An 18,613-nucleotide genomic window follows, 5' to 3' on the forward strand; every position below is an offset into this window, starting at 1 on the left:
GATTGTCATCGATCCAGCCTCTCAACCATACAGGGATCGTGCTATAGAGGGGTGAGCGAGGTGACCATCTGTGCATACGCTGTTATTATTATACCTGCAGATGTTGTTGATTGCTTATTATGCAGTTGTTTTATTATATCCATGTGATATGCTTACATATATTGAGTTATATATCTATTGCATATGTTTAGACACTAGCTTACTTGTTAGTAGTATGTATATCTCACATGTTATCCTTGTAGTTATGAGCAATACTATAACAGATCTTTACTAGTACTCCTGACCTTCTATTACTAGTCTAGGTTATGATTTCAGGTATGAACATTTATTATGATATCACTGTAGTATCTACTATTTTCCCTATGAGACTATATACCTTGTATCTTTAGTTCTTTATTATATTCATACACTATCTGTCTATTACCCACTAAGTCTCAGCACTCACCACCCCATGAACTGGTTTATTTCTCTAGGGAGCAGGTAAAGGATTTATGGAGTTGTCTGGAGATCCTGTCCGCCAATTCCATGTCACATCGAGCTTCTTCTTTCGTTATTGCTTCCGTTTACATTATTGGCTTTGGACTTGTTCGTATATATGTATCTTTTGTATGAAGTTTAGCTTTGTGATATCTTGTACTGGATTTGATGTTGTTGTCGTGTCAAGCCAGGTCGGCTCGCAATTAATTATATTGTGGTTTTGTGATCGTTATTTTTTGACTTCTGCTATGTTTTGTTTCAACCATATGGCTGCTTATAAATTGCGTAGTTATGTTTACATCCAGTCGTGTGGACTGTAGATTGCTTGTGAGTAGCCTTCACTTTGTGAAAATAGACAATAGACTTCGCTACTGTTTACTTCGACAATCAGTAATTACGAAGTAATATATGATAATAAACTTCAGTAATAAATTTGATGCAGTAAATATGATTTTAGACTTTATAGGTTTAAAAATATGGACCTTACTTTTAATTTTATTTGATATTTTACTTTATAATATATATTTAAAGAAGTAATAAGTTATAAAATAAAATTTATATGGGTAAGTATTGAAGTAATAAGTTGAATGGGTTAAAACCTAAGTTCTGTCGAAGGTTGTTCTCCTTCGTGTTTTCCCTCGACGCGCGATACAGCCTTCTCCAGGTTTCCACCGAAAGGTTTTTCTCCTTCGCATTTTCTCTTAGACGCACAATGGAAGCCTTCTCCTTCGCGTGCCACCCCGGACAATAGCCTTCTCCTTCATGTTTTCCCCTAGATGGCAGTCTTCTCATTTTTCCTCGATGCAAAACCTTCGCGTTGAGATGCTTCACTTCCTCTTCTCTCGGCACGCTAGGTTTCTTCCCTCTCTACCCCCTTCTTTCCTTTCCTCTCTACTTCACTGCCACTTAACTTGAATCACTGCTGCCTGAGGAACCTGCCTCTTTCTACCCCCAGCCCCTTGGAGGTGCCCATTTTCTCCTCGCTCCTGGTTGTTAACTTTGTCGTTGTTTTAAATTTCTTATCTTTCTTGTTTTGTCTTGCTTGATTTGTAGCATTGAATTCGAGGGTTTTCATCGGTTATTCCATTTACAAAGGGAAGGCAGCACTCATAGTGGATCCACGAGCCCCTGAATTCACCCCTCTTGAAGTGAGTTTTTTTTGTTTCTACTTAGTGTTTGTCAAAATTTGGTTTTTATATATTTGTAGTCAGTGTGGTGGTTTTTTATCATATCGTTGCAGTTTGGAGCTTACAAAGTCTCTAAGGAAGGATTTACTCTCCTCCAATTTGCTCCTGCTGTAAGTACTCAACAATATGATTGGAGCAGAAAGCAAGTATGCCAAATTGTTTCTTTTTATCCTTCTCTGTGTGTGATTGTAATGTCATGACTCTTAGATAATTGCAATCCTTCCCTTCTTATCACAAGTCGTGCAAAAAATGAATTAAAAGGGCTTTTCTATTATCTTTCTAATGATACTTGCCACTAGAGCCTCAGTCAGACTGTTAGTGACCCATTGGAGCTATTTATTTAATTTTATATATATAAAAAAAGAAGTTGTCATTAACGATGCTAAAATTTGAGCCTTTGATCTCATTATAAGCAAAATAATCCTTTACAAACATAGAAATTTGATACATATGACACAGTGATGTATGAAACCATCCCTGGTAAAAGAATGGTTATGTGCAACATGGATATGTAAAAACCATAGTTCATGTTATTTCTTCTAAGTTTTGCACATGGTTAGTGAAGAATCATGTATTGATGAATCATAATTCTAGACAATTTTATGACACATTGGTGTCCAAAAGTCCTAATGTTCATAGAGAAATATAATGAGACATCACTAGTTGCATTCATATAGTTTTCTATTAGTTTTGATACTTGGAGAGTGTAAAATTATATTTTGTCAGAACATAGTTCCTATGGTGTTCAAACATTCTAAATTTTAGAGATATAATGGAACAATATCATTTGACAAAATATGGTTCTGCACTTTGAAATGTCACAACTCAAACAAAACAACATGAGTGAAACTAATGACAAGAGAGTGACTCTGTTTAGACTTTTGGCGGCTTCCAATGGACACTACTCCACTGAAGCCTGATGGTTGATAAGACTCCAACCAACACCTTGTAGAGTCCAACGAAGGGGTATGGATATCTTTATAAGAAAAAATTGGAAAAGGTCATCTATAAGGCATTTTGCAAAATTGAGACCTTTATAAGGCTTTTTGAATTAAAAGGAACCTAGAACTTTTTCCAATAAAGTTTTGAGTCCAGTAGGACTTCACTATTTTTTTTTAAAAAAAAACATATTCAATTAACCCGTGTTGAAATTTAGTTGAATGATTTTGGAAGATTGATCCTTCATTATTGAATTAATGATAAAATTAAGCTTGTATGCTACAAATATCATAGCCAATGATGCTCCATTATGATTATTGCTAGCATGCTTTGTTCATATAATTAGTTGGTCAATGCACAATTAGTTTGTTCATACAACTTATTGAATCCTTAATTCTGAACATGTTTCTATCCCTTCTGCTGGCAAGTTCCATGTTCTCTTTGGCATCTTTGTTTGCTTTCTTATGGTATTTTATACAAACATATGTCAATTTTTTTTTCATTATTGATGCAGGTCATTTCTTTGTTCATATCTTAAATTAGCCATCTAATGAGTTTCAGTGCAAAGGATTCTTGTGAATTTTTTCATGATGCATTCAAGGGAAGAAAGTAATATTTTGAACCTTGATCAGAAATTTGTTCTATGCATCAAAATCATTGTGTAGTTTATCTTGGTTCTTGAATAGGGATGTGATAACAATTCTAAAATGTTTTTTTTTTAGTTTTTAACACCATTTTATGTGTCTTGTTATATATGATTTTCTCTAATGCGCAGCTTTATTTGATCAAACAATATTTGTTAGTGAGTGTATCTTCATATTCATGCACTTGCATATTCCACTAATTAGTTTCTTGATATTTATGAGTGTAGGTAACGATATCCTAGCTTAACATCATAATTCATGAGAATCTATAAGACTATTCCAACTGTAACTCATTCAGTGTCTTTGCTTAAGTGCAACCTTTATTATTATTATTATTATTATTATTATTATTATTATTATTATTATTATTTTACAGCAAGGAAGGCAAGATAAGGAAGATTTTAAAGGTTGAACCTCTTCCAGATGGCATCTGATATTTCTTTAATCTCAATAATTCATTAGTTTCTTATATTTTGAATTTAAACAGGATTTTTTTTTCCATATGATGTAATCTATCAGGCCTCAATAGTTACTCTTTAAATATCTGTGTTTCTCATTTGTTATTAACACAAGAAATGTTCATCTTTTAAATCCTTTATGCAATCTATTTGTGTTATTCAAGCTTACGGCAGTACATCAGATAAATGCTCTTTGGTTTGTGCCTTTGAAGCCTCAAAATAGTAACTAGTCTTGCCTGTATGCAAACATCCATAAAATTTGCATGAAACAATTTTGTAATTTTCTTGTTTTAGTTCATCCCATTTTTTTGGATCAAATTATTCCATTCATTCATAATTTTTTATAGTTTTGTTATGGCTAATCCTACTTTAAAAAACATCTCCATTTGTTCATAATGTTTCACATGTCATTGTGCCTAATTGATAGTATGTGATCCGGCGGTAAGAATGGGGGACCCACAGATGGGGTCCCGTCCGAGCGGAGCCAGAGATTACCCAACCAAAGGTTTGGGTTTCCGACGCCAAAGCAGAAGAACCGGAGCCGAGTGGCCGAGCGGAGGTGTCCGCTCGGCCGAGGACAGAATGGCCGAGCGGAGGTGTCCGCTCGGCCGGAATCGTGGCGAGGGAACAGTGGTTAGCCGAGCGACCTATTCGCTCGGCTCGGGATATGATATGTCAGCAAAGGCATGATGATTAGACTGTACGCAAGATGACATTATTAAAGGTCCCACCATCACGTCACGGAAAGGTTGATACAGTAGCAGTATGATCTTATGGATGCCCTTCTGACAGGCCCAAACCTAGGCATGGTCGAAAGCAGGTGATCGCTTCGATTGGTGTGCCCAGGCTCCTTCGAGAGGTCTATATAAGGCCTCCATTTCTTCAACCGGAGGTACACAAGTCTACATTTTCTGAGCCGCTTTCTTATTCCCTCGCCTAACTTGAGCGTCGGAGGGCCGTCGCCGGGACACCCCCCCCGGCTCGGTTTTGTTGCAGGTTCGCCGGAGCGCTCGAGGATCCAGCAGGGAGCGCCACATCCCCAGCGTCCATTGACCCTGGTTCGGACAAGATCAAATTGGCGCCGTCTGTGGGAACGCGCCTGTATCCGAGCGGAATAGATGGACGAAGCTGGACGACCTCACCGTGACGCTCTCCCAGGAGAAACTCGACGCTCTAATTGAGGCAAGAGCAGCTAAGCTCGTGGAGCAACAGAAACAGAAGGCTCAAGCTGAGCGGATATCTGAGCGGCCCAGGAGGAACGACCGGAGAAGCATTAGAAATGGGGGCAAAATAAGGGTCCGACCAGCACTCAAGTGGGAGTAACTCCTGCCCCGATATCGGTCCGACGAGGGAGCCATGATGCGTTTCGACAAGTATATATATTCTTCATCACTCCACGGGTATTCGGGAGTCGAGGAATTGGGTCAGAACCCTCGTTGGTCGGCAGGTCAGTTCTTCAGTTATCCTCTTTCCGTTGTAAGATTTATTATAGTTCCTCGAGCTAAAAGCCCCGTGCCGCTCAGCCGGGAGTGTATAAACCGAGCCAAGAGCTCGATGGGAAGCCCGTGCCGCTCGGCCGGGAGTATAAACCGAGCCAAGAGCTCGATGGGAAGACCCCGTGCCGCTCGGCCGGGAGTGTATAAACCGAGCCACGAGCTCGATGGGAAGACCCCGTGCCGCTCGGCCGGGAGAGTATAAACCGAGCCAAGAGCTCGATGGGAAGACCCCGTGCCGCTCGGCCGGGAGAGTATAAACCGAGCCAAGAGCTCGATGGGAAGCCCGTGCCGCTCGGCCGGGAGTATAAACCGAGCCAAGAGCTCGATGGGATCGGCCGGGAGAGTATAAACCGAGCCAAGAGCTCGATGGGAAGCCCGTGCCGCTCGGCCGGGAGTATAAACCGAGCCAAGAGCTCGATGGGAAGCCCGTGCCGCTCGGCCGGGAGTATAAGCCGAGCCCCTAGCTCGATGGGAAGACCCCGTGCCGCTCGGCCGGGAGAGTATAAACCGAGCCAAAGGCTCGAGTGTCGAAGGCCCCGTACCATTCGGACGGAGGTATATTAGCCGAGCCAAAGGCTCGAGGATCGAAGGCCCAGTACCGTTCGGACGGAGGTATATTAGCCGAGCCAAAAGGCTCGAGGATCGAAGGCCCCGAGCCGTTCGGCCGGAGGTAAATTATTCGAGCAAAATGCTCAAGGACGAAGGCCCAAGCCGTTCGGCCGGGCGTGCGATATCCTTGCATCGGCATAAAAAACCGAAGGCCCCGTACCGCTCGGCCGGAGGCAAATTATCGGAGCCAAGCGCTCGACGACGAAGGCCCCGAGCTGCTCAGCCGGAGGTATATTGTACGAGCCAAAGGCTCAATTCCGAAGACCCTGTGCCGTTCGGCCAGGTAAACATTGTCCAAATTAGGCTTAAAAGCCCGACGAGCTCCGTCGTTAAAGATCGAGAGCCGCGCCGACCGGCTATAAATATCCGCGCCGACGAGCTCCGTCGTTAAAGATCGAGAGCCGCGCCGACCGGCTATAAATATCCGCGCCGACGAGCTCCGTCGTTAAAGATCGAGAGCCGCGTCGACCGGCTATAAATATCCGAGCGGAAGACCGACGAGCTCCGTCGTTAAAAATCGAGAGACGAGCCGGCGTCTATAAATCCCCGAGCGGAAGACCGACGAGCTCCGTCGTTAAAGATCGAGAGCCGCGCCGACCGGCTATAAATATCCGCGCCGACGAGCTCCGTCGTTAAAAATCGAGAGCCGCGCCGACCGGCTATAAATATCCGCGCCGAAGACCGACGAGCCCCGTCGTTAAAGATCGAGAGCCGCGCCGACCGGCTATAAATATCCGAGCGGAAGACCGACGAGCTCCGTCGTTAAAAATCGAGAGACGAGCCGGCGTCTATAAATCCTCGAGCGGAAGACCGACGAGCTCCGTCGTTAAAGATCGAGAGCCGCGCCGACCGGCTATAAATATCCGCGCCGACGAGCTCCGTCGTTAAAGATCGAGAGCCGCGCCGACCGGCTATAAATATCCGCGCCGACGAGCTCCGTCATTAAAGATCGAGAGCCGTGCCGACCGGCTATAAATATCCGAGCGGAAGACCGACGAGCTCCGTCGTTAAAAATCGAGAGACGAGCCAGCGTCTATAAATCCCCGAGCGGAAGACCGACGAGCTCCGTCGTTAAAGATCGAGAGCCGCACCGACCGGCTATAAATATCCGAGCGGAAGACCGACGAGCTCCGTCGTTAAAAATCGAGAGTCGCGCCGACCGGCTATAAATCCCGCGCCGAAGACCGACGAGCTCCGTCGTTAAAGATCGAGAGCCGCGCCGACTGGCTATAAATCCCGCGCCGAAGACCGACGAGCCCCGTCGTTAAAGATCGAGAGCTGCGCCGACCGGCTATAAATATCCGCGCCGTCGAGCTCCGACGTTAAAAATCGAGAGACGAGCCGGCATCTATAAATCCCCGAGCGGAAGACCGGCGAGCTCCGTCGTTAAAGATCGAGAGCCGCGCCGACCGGCTATAAATATCCGCGCCGACGAGCCCCGTCGTTAAAGATCGAGAGCCGCGCCGACCGGCTATAAATATCCGAGCGGAAGACCAACGAGCTCCGTCGTTAAAAATCGAGAGACGAGCCGGCGTCTATAAATCCCCGAGCGGAAGACCGACGAGCTCCGTCGTTAAAGATCGAGAGCCGCGCCGACCGGCTATAAATATCCGCGCCGACGAGCTCCGTCGTTAAAAATCGAGAGCCGCGCCGACCGGCTATAAATATCCGCGCCGAAGACCGACGAGCCCCGTCGTTAAAGATCGAGAGCCGCGCCGACCGGCTATAAATATCCGAGCGGAAGACCGACGAGCTCCGTCGTTAAAAATCGAGAGACGAGCCGGCGTCTATAAATCCCCGAGCGGAAGACCGACGAGCTCCGTCGTTAAAGATCGAGAGCCGCGCCGACCGGCTATAAATATCCGCGCCGACGAGCTCCGTCGTTAAAGATCGAGAGCCGCGCCGACCGACTATAAATATCCGCGCCGAAGACCGACGAGCCCCGTCGTTAAAGATCGAGAGCCGCGCCGACCGGCTATAAATATCCGCGCCGTCGAGCTCCGACATTAAAAATCGAGAGACGAGCCGGCGTCTATAAAAACCGAGCGGAAAATTGACGAGCACCATCGTTAAAAATCGAGAGTCGGTCCGACGACTATAAATACCCCGGGCGGACGAACGAATATCAAAGAATAAGAAACCGCGGAAACCACAAGTATTAAAACATTTAGGCCCGCTCGGGCGTTGGGATATCAGCAGCAGCGATAAGGCGACGACCGCCCGCTCGGACACACAGTTCAGTCAGTCGGACTCACTGCCTCCTTCGACTAGACTTGAAGGGGAGGCAAGTGATCCGGCGGTAATAATGGGGGACCCACAGATGGGGTCCCGTCCGAGCGGAGCCAGAGATTACCCAGCTAAAGGTTTGGGTTTCGGACGCCAAAGCAGAAGAACCGGAGCCGAGTGGCCGAGCGGAGGTGTCCGCTCGGCCGAGGACAGAATGGCCGAGCGGAGGTGTCCGCTCGGCCGGAATCGTGGCGAGGGAACAGTGGTTAGCCGAGCGGCCTATTCGCTCGGCTCGGGATATGATATGTCAGCAAAGGCATGATGATTAGACTGTACGCAAGATGACATTATTAAAGGCCCCACCATCACGTCACGGAAAGGTTCATACAGTAGCAGTATGGTCTTATGGATGCCCTTCTGACAGGCCCACACCTAGGCATGGTCGAAAGCAGGTGATCGCTTCGATTGGTGTGCCCAGGCTCCTTCGAGAGGTCTATATAAGGCCTCCATTTTTTCAACCGGAGGTACACAAGTCTACATTTTCTGAGCCGCTTTCTTATTCCCTCGCCTAACTTGAGCGTCGGAGGGCCGTCGCCGGGACACCCCCCCGGCTCGGTTTTGTTGCAGGTTCGCCGGAGCGCTCGAGGATCCAGCAGGGAGCGCCACATCCCCAGCATCCATTGACCCTGGTTCGGACAGGATCAGTATGTATTATGAATATGTATTTAAATATCAATTAATAATTTTTATTATTTGGACTATGACTAATTCTATTATGTTTTTAATTTCATTAGGGTAATCTAAAATAAAACGATGATGTTGAATGTGGATTTTGTGTAATGCGATACATGAAAGAGATAGTCTTGGATGAATATCCATAATTAGAGATGAAGGTGAATTTCTTTTTTATAAAATATCTTATTTATGAAATATTGAGTCATTTTACATTGACCCTCAAACTTCGGTTAATGTTTCAGTTTGCAACATCAAAAAGCAAACAGTATTACAATCAATCTCAGTATGATGGAGTTAGAAGTGAATAGAGCAAATTCGTCTACTTCTATATAGGTGCTTAAACGTAAGTTATGATATAAATTTTGGATTGTATTTAGAGATTTATGGATTAAAAATTTTTGGGGTTATGGTTAAACATGTCTTTTATGAATACACTAGGATTGTATTTAATACTATTTGTAATATATTTGTACAATTTTGGTGGTAAAAAATATTGTGTTATAGTAAAATATTATAATATACACTTTGTCAATTAAAATTATATTGTAATAAAATATGACCAATTACTTCGATGATGCTATGAATAAATGATAGAGTAATACAAAATAAAAGACTTCGATAAATTTAAATAGTGGCGTAATTAAAGAAACTATTTACTTCATTATTAATCAAATTTATGAAGTAGTTCGTATAAATTACTTCGCTACATTGAATTTTTTTATTATAGTAAAATATACTCTATTATTTCTATACTACGATAAAATAATAGAATAATAAATACTTCGACCAAGTCAAATTATAAAGAAGTAAAATTAAATATTTACTGCACCAAAATTCAAAAATTGTGAAGTCATATATACATATTTTACTTCGTTAAACAACATAACCTATGAAGTAATATATCATCAACTACTTCGATATTTTTATTGGTCTTAATGAAGTAATAGAGCTTTTTTTCTTCGAAAATGGTCCGATTTTGAACCGGTTTTTGGACCAGTGATAGACTTCGGTAATCATGTGGTGAAGTAAAAAATTGATCCTTTTACTTCACGTGCGTCTACTTCGGTAATTATCTACCTATTACTTCGGATAATATCCGAAGTCTATTGTCGATTTTCACATAGTGCTTGTGGCAATATATATTGGTTTCATTTGTCACTGCTACAGGGAAGGTGCTGCCCAATTTTTGTCGGTCAACTTTACCCTCGGGGCGTGATAACATGTGTCCTCGATAAGGTGCTAGAAATCCATCTAAGTTGCAATATTCAGCATCGACCAAATAATAACAGCCTAAACTAAGGACACTAGTTAAATTAATAAATGCAAGTATTCCAGAAGTTTGAAACTCCATCATAATTCCAACTTCAAAGTAAAAAAACATTTGTTATTTACCTTGGGGTCTTTAAGACCAAATGGTTTATTGATAGCATCATAAAATACACGACTATCATAGGCAGAACTTTTCCATCCAAATAATACATATATAAATTGTATTTGTATGTCACACACCCCCAACACATTTATTGTAATCCTCCTTTTATTATGTGGTAACGTTATTTTTTTTCTTTAAGTAGTGTCACTTGGATAAAAGTACTATCTAAAGCACCTAAACAATCTTATAATAATTTTTAATTATAATAATTAGAGGTAATTATTAGAATTATAAATTAAAATAAAAAATACAATTAAACTAAAAAAGTTTAGACAATTAAAAAATTCTTACTTTAAATGATTTTCATCTATCTTCTTCGTAATCATCGCGTATTAGTTCAAATTTCTTAAACAATATATTGTGTAGTTGTAAAATTACTTAAAAATATATTGAAATGATGACTCTCTATCCCCCGACTTCATTTAACAAGGAGAGTCATCATTTTTTTTTTTTTTTATGATGTGTCAATACCTAGACAAATAATGTCACAATTTCATCAATAGGAACATCTTTTATAACTTTTAAACCCTCAACATCTTATATCATCTCACATAATATACTAATGTTTTCCTATCCCTTCAAAATTCACTAATACTTAATTCATCGTTCTCTTTTGTAAGGTTGAACATTCATTCCACGCGCAATCGATTTGTCCTCTTTACTTTTTATTTGGCAAATCCTACTTCAACGAAATGAAAGTATTGTAATTTGATAAAATATAACAACCAAATAAACCATGAGCATTCCATATTTATTCCACAAAGTGCACAATAATATACATCTTCTATAGTTAAATGATGGTCGTATCATGTTTATCTATATCATATAACAACCGATATCACCAATTTATAAATTAGCATCAAAATCATACATGAATAAATACTATTGTAGTTATTAATTTGCTTGTAAAAATAATAGCTCTTTTTGTCTAACCACATTCGACAATGCAGAGCATCACTACATCACCTCATACCAATCACATGCCATATATGTTGGCATTCCAAAGTTGGATTAGATATGCTGCAAAGTTAGAAATTATGCAAACTGCATTGTGCAGAGGCTACATGTTCTTTAATCTTCAATTGGTTCACATCTAGAACAAACCAAATTAACGTCTACCAAAATCAACTAAAATAACACTATCAAGGACTCAACCATAAGCTTTTTAAAAGCTTCAAACATGCTCACTTCGGTTGTCAGCATAGGACAATCAACTTCGCTAGCATCAAAGAAAGATTATTTCCCATACAAAGGTCCAGTCTAACTAAAGAATCATGCTCACTTCTATAATATTTTGTAAAGTTAAGAATTTGTAACATATTTATTTGGTACTTTCAAGAATATTTAAATGAGAAAAGCAACAATTAACATCTTCTTCAAGAAGCCTCTTGGATTCATGCATATTTAGGATCATATTTATCTAAAACATTGAAGATTGAAATGAGAAATGCAACTATTAACATCTTCCAACAAAATCTATCCGAGTTATTAAAGGAGTGTTATTTGAACGTTAGCACATATGTTACAAATATTTTCCATGAATCCAACCTTAACTCATTTCTTACGGCTAATTTGTAATATCCCAATTATTATGTTGCTTAAAGCCAAATCAGAACAATGCTCAGCATTTCAGATAAAAAAAACATGTAACTACAAGGATAACCATCAGTTATATCCAAGATAAAGCAGCATACTGCTCGTAATAACACACCTCTGCAATCACAGCTTCTTCAAGCAAAGCCTCAGGTGGATGGGTGGGCGGGCAAGGAAGCAAACATGCAAGTCGACAGTGCAAGCTGAGAAGAACAGGCACAGAGACAAAAACGCAAAAGAGAAGAAAAGGTCGTCCCAAAAAAAATCGAAGGAATAGGGAGGAATAGGTTTAACGATAACCTAAGGAGGGTGGGTTATGAAATTAGGAGTATCAAGATTCTGATTTCCATCTACCAAGCATCAAAAATGAGAATGAAACAAATTTCATTCTCATTCTAGCCTCCTACACCCGCCTACCAAACACCCCCTGAGAAATTGACCTAGCAGTGAGGATAACATTGTAGCAGGAATCCGTCCTCCCAACAGAGCATTGAGGATATAACATTAAACTATAAGAAAGTGGGTATTAATTGTCGTAATCTACATTAATTAAGGACCCTAAATCACAATTCATCACCAAGAATTTAATCATAAAGTTTTATCTTATTAATATAGACATCTCTAATGGTTAAATCTCTTAGAGCATCCACATCAATTACCCTATCCAAAGATTTTATCCTAAATTTTGGATAGAATAGTTAAAGAATCTTTACATTAACTACTTATTCATTCCCTAAATTTTACATTTATAAATAGTACTTCTCTAAATTTAGTAAATAAATTTCATTTCCTAAACATTATAGAAAAGAGAAAAAAAAACTGATATATAATATAATGAAAAGTGGATATCCAAATTTAATAAATTAATTTTTTATCCTAAATTATACATTTTGAATAAGGAAGTTGGTGTAAATACTCTCAATAAACTTTTTTTTTATAATTCCTAATGTGCCGCATCAAAAATATAAAAATCTACTATTTTCTCGACAATAAAAAAAGCCTCTATACAACTTTTTTATGGACCCTAAATTATAAATCACATATATTTATTTATTTATTTATTTATTTTTCATTTAATGTCTATATGATTTTCATTTAATATTTTAATTAATTATGATCTTTAATTTAATTTAATTATAACTTTAAATTAATAAATTAATTAACTTATGAATTTTAATAACTTATTTATGATCAACAAAGCAGATAATATTATTTTGGTAGATAAATCACGTGAAAAAATAAATACTAAAATAGAATCTTGACGATAAACACTAGAAGAAAAAGTTTTTAAACTTAATAGAATAAAAACAGAACATATGAAATTTAAGTTTAGCAATATTAAACGTAATGATACTATTGCTAAACTAGGAGATTATAAGTTACCTAGAACTAAGAGCTTTAAATATTTAAAATTATTTTTACAAAACAATGAAGAAATTGAGAAAAATGTCTTACATAAAATACAAGCGGGATAGTTGAAATGGAGAACGTTGAATGTTTTATGTGATCATAAATTATCTATAAAACTTAAAAGAAAATTTTATAAAATCGCAGTTAGACCTGCTATGTTATATGGAGTTGAATGTTAAGTTATGACTCGAAAACATAAATAGAAAATAAGAGTTGCATATATAAGAATGTTAAGGTGAATGTGTGGGCATACGAAGATGGATAGAATAAGAAATGAAAACATAAGAGAAAAAATCAAAGTTGCATCTAATGAAGAAAAACTCCATGAGATATGTTTAAGATAGACGAGCATGTACTTAAACGATCAATAATACCCTAGTTAGGTGATGTAAAACTATAACAAACACACATATCGAACAAGAAAGAGGATGACCAAAAATAGATTGAGTTAGAGCATTCATATCAGATTCCTTATCCAAAATGCATAATTTAGAGTAAAAAATTACTTTATTAAATTTGGATATCTACTATTTTCACAACACTATATATTAGCTTCTTTATTTTCTCTCTCTCTATAATATTTAGGAAATAAATTTCATTCACTAAATTTAGAAAAAAATACTATTCATAAATGTAAAATTTAAGAAATAGATAGGGTAACTGATGTAAAAAATTTTTAACTACCATATCCAAAATTTAGAGTAAAATCTTTAGATTGCTGATATGGATACTCTTAGCAATAATAAAACAAACAAAATTTATTTAAGTATAAATGATAATATAATAAAAGATAAAACTCAATAGCATAAAAAAATCCATATAAACGACTTCACATAGTAAGATAAACCTTGGTTGTTATTGTATAATTTTTAATTTAATTTAATTTATAATTTTTATTTAATATTTAATTAACTTATAAATTTTAATTTAATTATAGTCTATATTTTTTTAACATATCAAATATATTTATTTTCAAAAGAATTATTACTAACAATAAATCAAATATTATAATTAAATGTTTCATAAAATTAACTTCATATTTCATTATAATGTTTTATAATTATTTTAAAAGGGTTAAACATATAATTTATTTTATTATTAATTATGGACTCCATCTCCCAGAGAGAAAAAACAGTAAATTTAATTTTTTTCAAACCTCCTAACTAAAAACCACAAACCTTACCTAACTTTACTAGACCGCCAGTAATTTAGCAACATCAATACCATTTTAAAATAATCACATGAAACTTCAAGATGATTAAATAAGGGAAAAACCATTCAATATTACCATTCAAGTGAACAACCAATATTTCAATGGATTCATACATCATATTTGCCTATGTTTAACATTGACTAGCAAATTAATGCAACATTCCTCCTTTATCCAAGCACACACCAATTTCCTATCAATGACCAGCAAACCTTGGTATCCTCAAATTGCAGATTAGACAAATATGAAATCTCATAATATTCTCCCGGCTATTCTGATCATGCAAATCCTTTGAGAACTTTAGCACGCACATGCCCTAGAACCATAACTTATTCTACATTCCACCATACAAAGTCTCCTGTAACACACATGCACATCACTGTTCCAGAATAAAGTTGTTCAAATTGAATCTTAATCATCCAGAACATGATCGTTTATCATCTTTCCAGGTATAACAGATAGATCATTAGATAATGCTCACACTGATTCCACAAGAAACTCACCACGATAACCAATTCATAGAGGTTAATCAAATTGATTCCTAATCATCCAGGACGGGCTTGTCTATCATTTTTCTAGGTATAACAGTTAGAACATGCTAATGAAAGAGAATAGCTCACCACAATAACCAGTTCATAGAACCTTGTTGAACTACAAACGCATGCATAAAACTACAGTCCAAGAATCGAGCATTGACATCAAAACAAAACCTAGAAGATAAACAAATTACTTGGTAGCTAGAAAGAGTCCAGCTTGACAACTATGCATGATGTTACACAGATAAGCAAGTTTGCACAACCCAAATCACATGATTGAGTCTAAAAGAGACTGTTTTCTCATAGCTAAAGCATTATAAAAACTAAAACATAGCTAAAGCATCAATTACTTATCAAAATTCAAGCCAACAGAACCAGAAAGCAAACTCAGGCAAGAAAGGTTGAACCTTTCTGAGGAAAGATTGGCATTGCAGGAAACCATGGATCTAACGGTAGGACTTCTGGAACCGGGCACGCGCGCCACGACCACCAAACTTTTTCGGCTCGCATCGGCGGGGGTCGGCCACGAGGAGAGTGCGATCATAGCGGACGAGTATGTCCTTGATCTCCTGCTTAGATTGCTCGTCGACGTACTTCTGGTGGTAAGCGACGAGGGCCTTAGAGATGCTCTGGCGGATGGCGTAGATCTGGGAGGTCTTACCTCCGCCGCGGACGCGGATGCGAATGTCGACGCCCATGAAGCGCTGCCGGCCGAGGAGGAGGATGGGCTCGAAAGCCTTGAGGCGCAGGATCTCCGGCTTCACCAGCTCGATCGGCACGCCATTCACCTTGATCAGTCCACGTCCACGCTTGCAGTGAGCCACAGCGACGGCTGTTTTTTTCCTGCCAAAGCACTGCACGGACTCCGTCGGTGCGGTCGCCATTGTCGCCGCTCGAGCTCAGAGGTAGAAACGAATCAAAATGGAACCCTAACCCTGATGGTTCCTTATATACTGGACCGGGTTTCCTATAAGGAAAAGGGAGCCTTCCGGTCCGCTCCGGTTAATGCTTACTATCGGCTATCATGTAAAAAGGAGTTAAGCGGTTTAATTGATTAGGAGGCGACTTATTTAGTAATTTAACATCGCAAATATTAATATTATTTTAATAAAAAGGAAATTGATAAATAATAAATATTTTTTAAAATAAAATAAGATGGAATAGAAATATAACTTCTTTAACTTAGTTGATAGATATAAATAAATTATTTTTATTCTTGCATTTATCTATAAATATACTAGAAAATGGATAAAATAATTTTTCATATTTTTTTCTAAAACAGTAAACACTTCAGGTCCATTCGCTTCATATTTAGCATATATACTAAGAAAATCTATACCAAGGAAAGAAATGGAGCTTTAGAATAAATAGAATATAATCTATTTGAATACATTCAAGTTGACACAATAAAGTAAATTTTCATATCTCCTCTTTAGATTATCATTAACCAGCCAGGTCAGATAACATGGAATGATCAACTCTACCCCTCTCTTTACATCATATAATGGTAAAACATTCAAATAATTTCTAAATATTTCAAATTTCAAATTCCAACTCAATAAAGAATTGATCTCAGATTTATCTAACAAAAATTGGAATTGTCATGTCATCGATCCTCTTAGACCATCAACTATCATTAGGAGGGAGGTAAAACGGGAAAGCTGATGAGTGTATGGGCAGATCTACATAGATTTTGCCACTAAACCATGTCCCTGAGAACAAATTTATCTAATAATACTATTCAAAGGGGTTTAATTTTATCATTCTTGGTCTAAATAGGATCTCACATAAAATGTAAAACCACCGCATTAATGGCTCCCCACGTGATAGCTCCATGTTGATGAAAGCAGGTTCATCGATAGCACAAATGCTAAGTGCATGGCGAGACGAACACAGACGATGCATTCCTTGTAACTCAAACTTTGCCCACTATAGACGAACTACAATGTATTTATCATTTATGTGAAGCCTTAGGAGCTCACATAAAAAAAGGTAGATCCTATAGTATTTTTGAGAGCATGAAACAGAAACGAAATAAATTATAATCACTCACAGTGATCTCTCGAAGAAATCAAAGAAGAAGATGTCGGTCGACGAAGACGTTGCCGTTGTTGGAAGCATAATCACGGGTAACCGGAAAGTCCTTCAGAATTCACGAGTCAAATCTCAGATGTTCTGCTTTGCTTCTCTGATCACCACCAGAGTTTCTCTGCTGCATTCTCTCTTCTTCCCTTTCTCATGGCTTGGACGCACCTTTTATAGGAAGGTTAAGGAAGACGAGAGGAAATGACACCCCTTCGTCTCCTTGACGTTATGCAACAAGGAGGGAGATGAAGGGGAAACGACACCCCTTCATTTCCTCAACGTCTAACATATCCCACTTGTCCAAGTCAATCCATATGGTCACATAGACCATGTCAGTCATATAGACTTCAAGGTGATCATGTCACGAAGACCAAAGCTAAATTAATTAGTCACAAAGACCAATATAAGAACATCCATTCCATATATTAGGAAAAATTATTCGTGTGACAGCAAGCACAGTGAGCATTCAATTGCTAAGAAGAATGTCACACCTTACTTAGCTGCTCCATAGAACGAATCAGAGACATAAATGACTTGCCTTTACCCAAGATTAAATTATTTACATCATTATGAATATCTCGAATCCCTCATATTGACTATATGTCAAGAGTATGTTCAACATCTCCAATCAAACAAATTATTCACAATTACATTTTATGTACTGAACTAAAAATGTAACTGGTACCAGTGAATAAATGTCACAAATATAAATCAATCTTAATCTTCTTTTTTAGCTAGAATATATTCATTCTAATCAGTCGCTTTCCTAGTTATGCTCCATAGACCGAATCATCCATGGTCAATAGGAAACATGCTAAAGTAGCAGACACTGATCAGAACTTCAAGTAGATAGCTAAATAGTCACTTAGGATAAGATTGAGATTAACTTATAATCTCAAGGGTCTCACATAGTAGAGAAGCAGGGATCCATTCTTCTTCTACCCTTCTTGTCGCCATAGCACATGTGGTATGAATCACATGTTACGATGGTATTCTCTTTACTAAAAAGAGCGCATGTTTTTTCCAAAGTTTAACATCGTACAAATTTCGATCTAGACATACCTAATGTCCAATCTTGAATTCAACATATGAATTCCAATCTGACTTTAAGCAGATTCAGTAAATGGTGGGTGCATTTACTCCGATCATTACATAAATGATCTCATCTTGACACAATTATCAAGACGACCTTAACTTACGGGTATGTCTCCATTCCTAGCTAGATAAGCTATCCCATAAGCAGCAATCTTACCTCTATTCGTACTTAACAAATAGAGATGATTGTCCATGTGAGTGGACCAATCTCAATCTGCCAACATGTTTATCGAGACTTTTATTCGAATGTAACAAAGACATATATACTGAATAGATAATGACATTTTTCATTTATCAATATGTCTTTACAATAAGTTATATTCTTCGAAGTCCCAAAGACTTCACATGTCTATGAAATGACTCTTTAGTCAATGGCTTAGTAAAAGAATCAACAAGTATATTTCATATAGGGATGTACTCAAGAATAACATATTTCTTGTCAACAATATCCCTTACAAAATTATACTTAATTTCTATATGC

The 18,613-nt window shown here is 38.3% G+C and overlaps 1 protein-coding gene and 1 long non-coding RNA gene across 2 annotated transcripts; one reads left to right on the forward strand and one right to left on the reverse strand.

Annotated features, from left to right (window-relative positions):
• The first annotated feature begins 1,072 nt into the window (after positions 1 to 1,072).
• On the forward strand, positions 1,073 to 3,763 carry LOC121993968. The gene is made up of 3 exons (XR_006115512.1): positions 1,073 to 1,442; positions 1,531 to 1,625; positions 1,718 to 3,763. It is a non-coding gene; the product is annotated as an uncharacterized LOC121993968 (long non-coding RNA).
• Positions 3,764 to 15,129: 11,366 nt separating this feature from the next.
• On the reverse strand, positions 15,130 to 15,889 carry LOC121996385 (40S ribosomal protein S16-like). Its single transcript, XM_042550347.1, has one exon. It carries the CDS (start codon positions 15,834 to 15,836, stop codon positions 15,399 to 15,401), a length of 438 nt encoding a protein of 145 aa, XP_042406281.1. The 5' UTR covers positions 15,837 to 15,889; the 3' UTR covers positions 15,130 to 15,398.
• Between the last annotated feature and the right edge of the window lie 2,724 nt (positions 15,890 to 18,613).

The sequence above is a fragment of the Zingiber officinale genome, chromosome 6A (genome assembly GCF_018446385.1).
Source record: "Zingiber officinale cultivar Zhangliang chromosome 6A, Zo_v1.1, whole genome shotgun sequence".
Taxonomy (NCBI): Eukaryota; Viridiplantae; Streptophyta; class Magnoliopsida; order Zingiberales; family Zingiberaceae; genus Zingiber; species Zingiber officinale.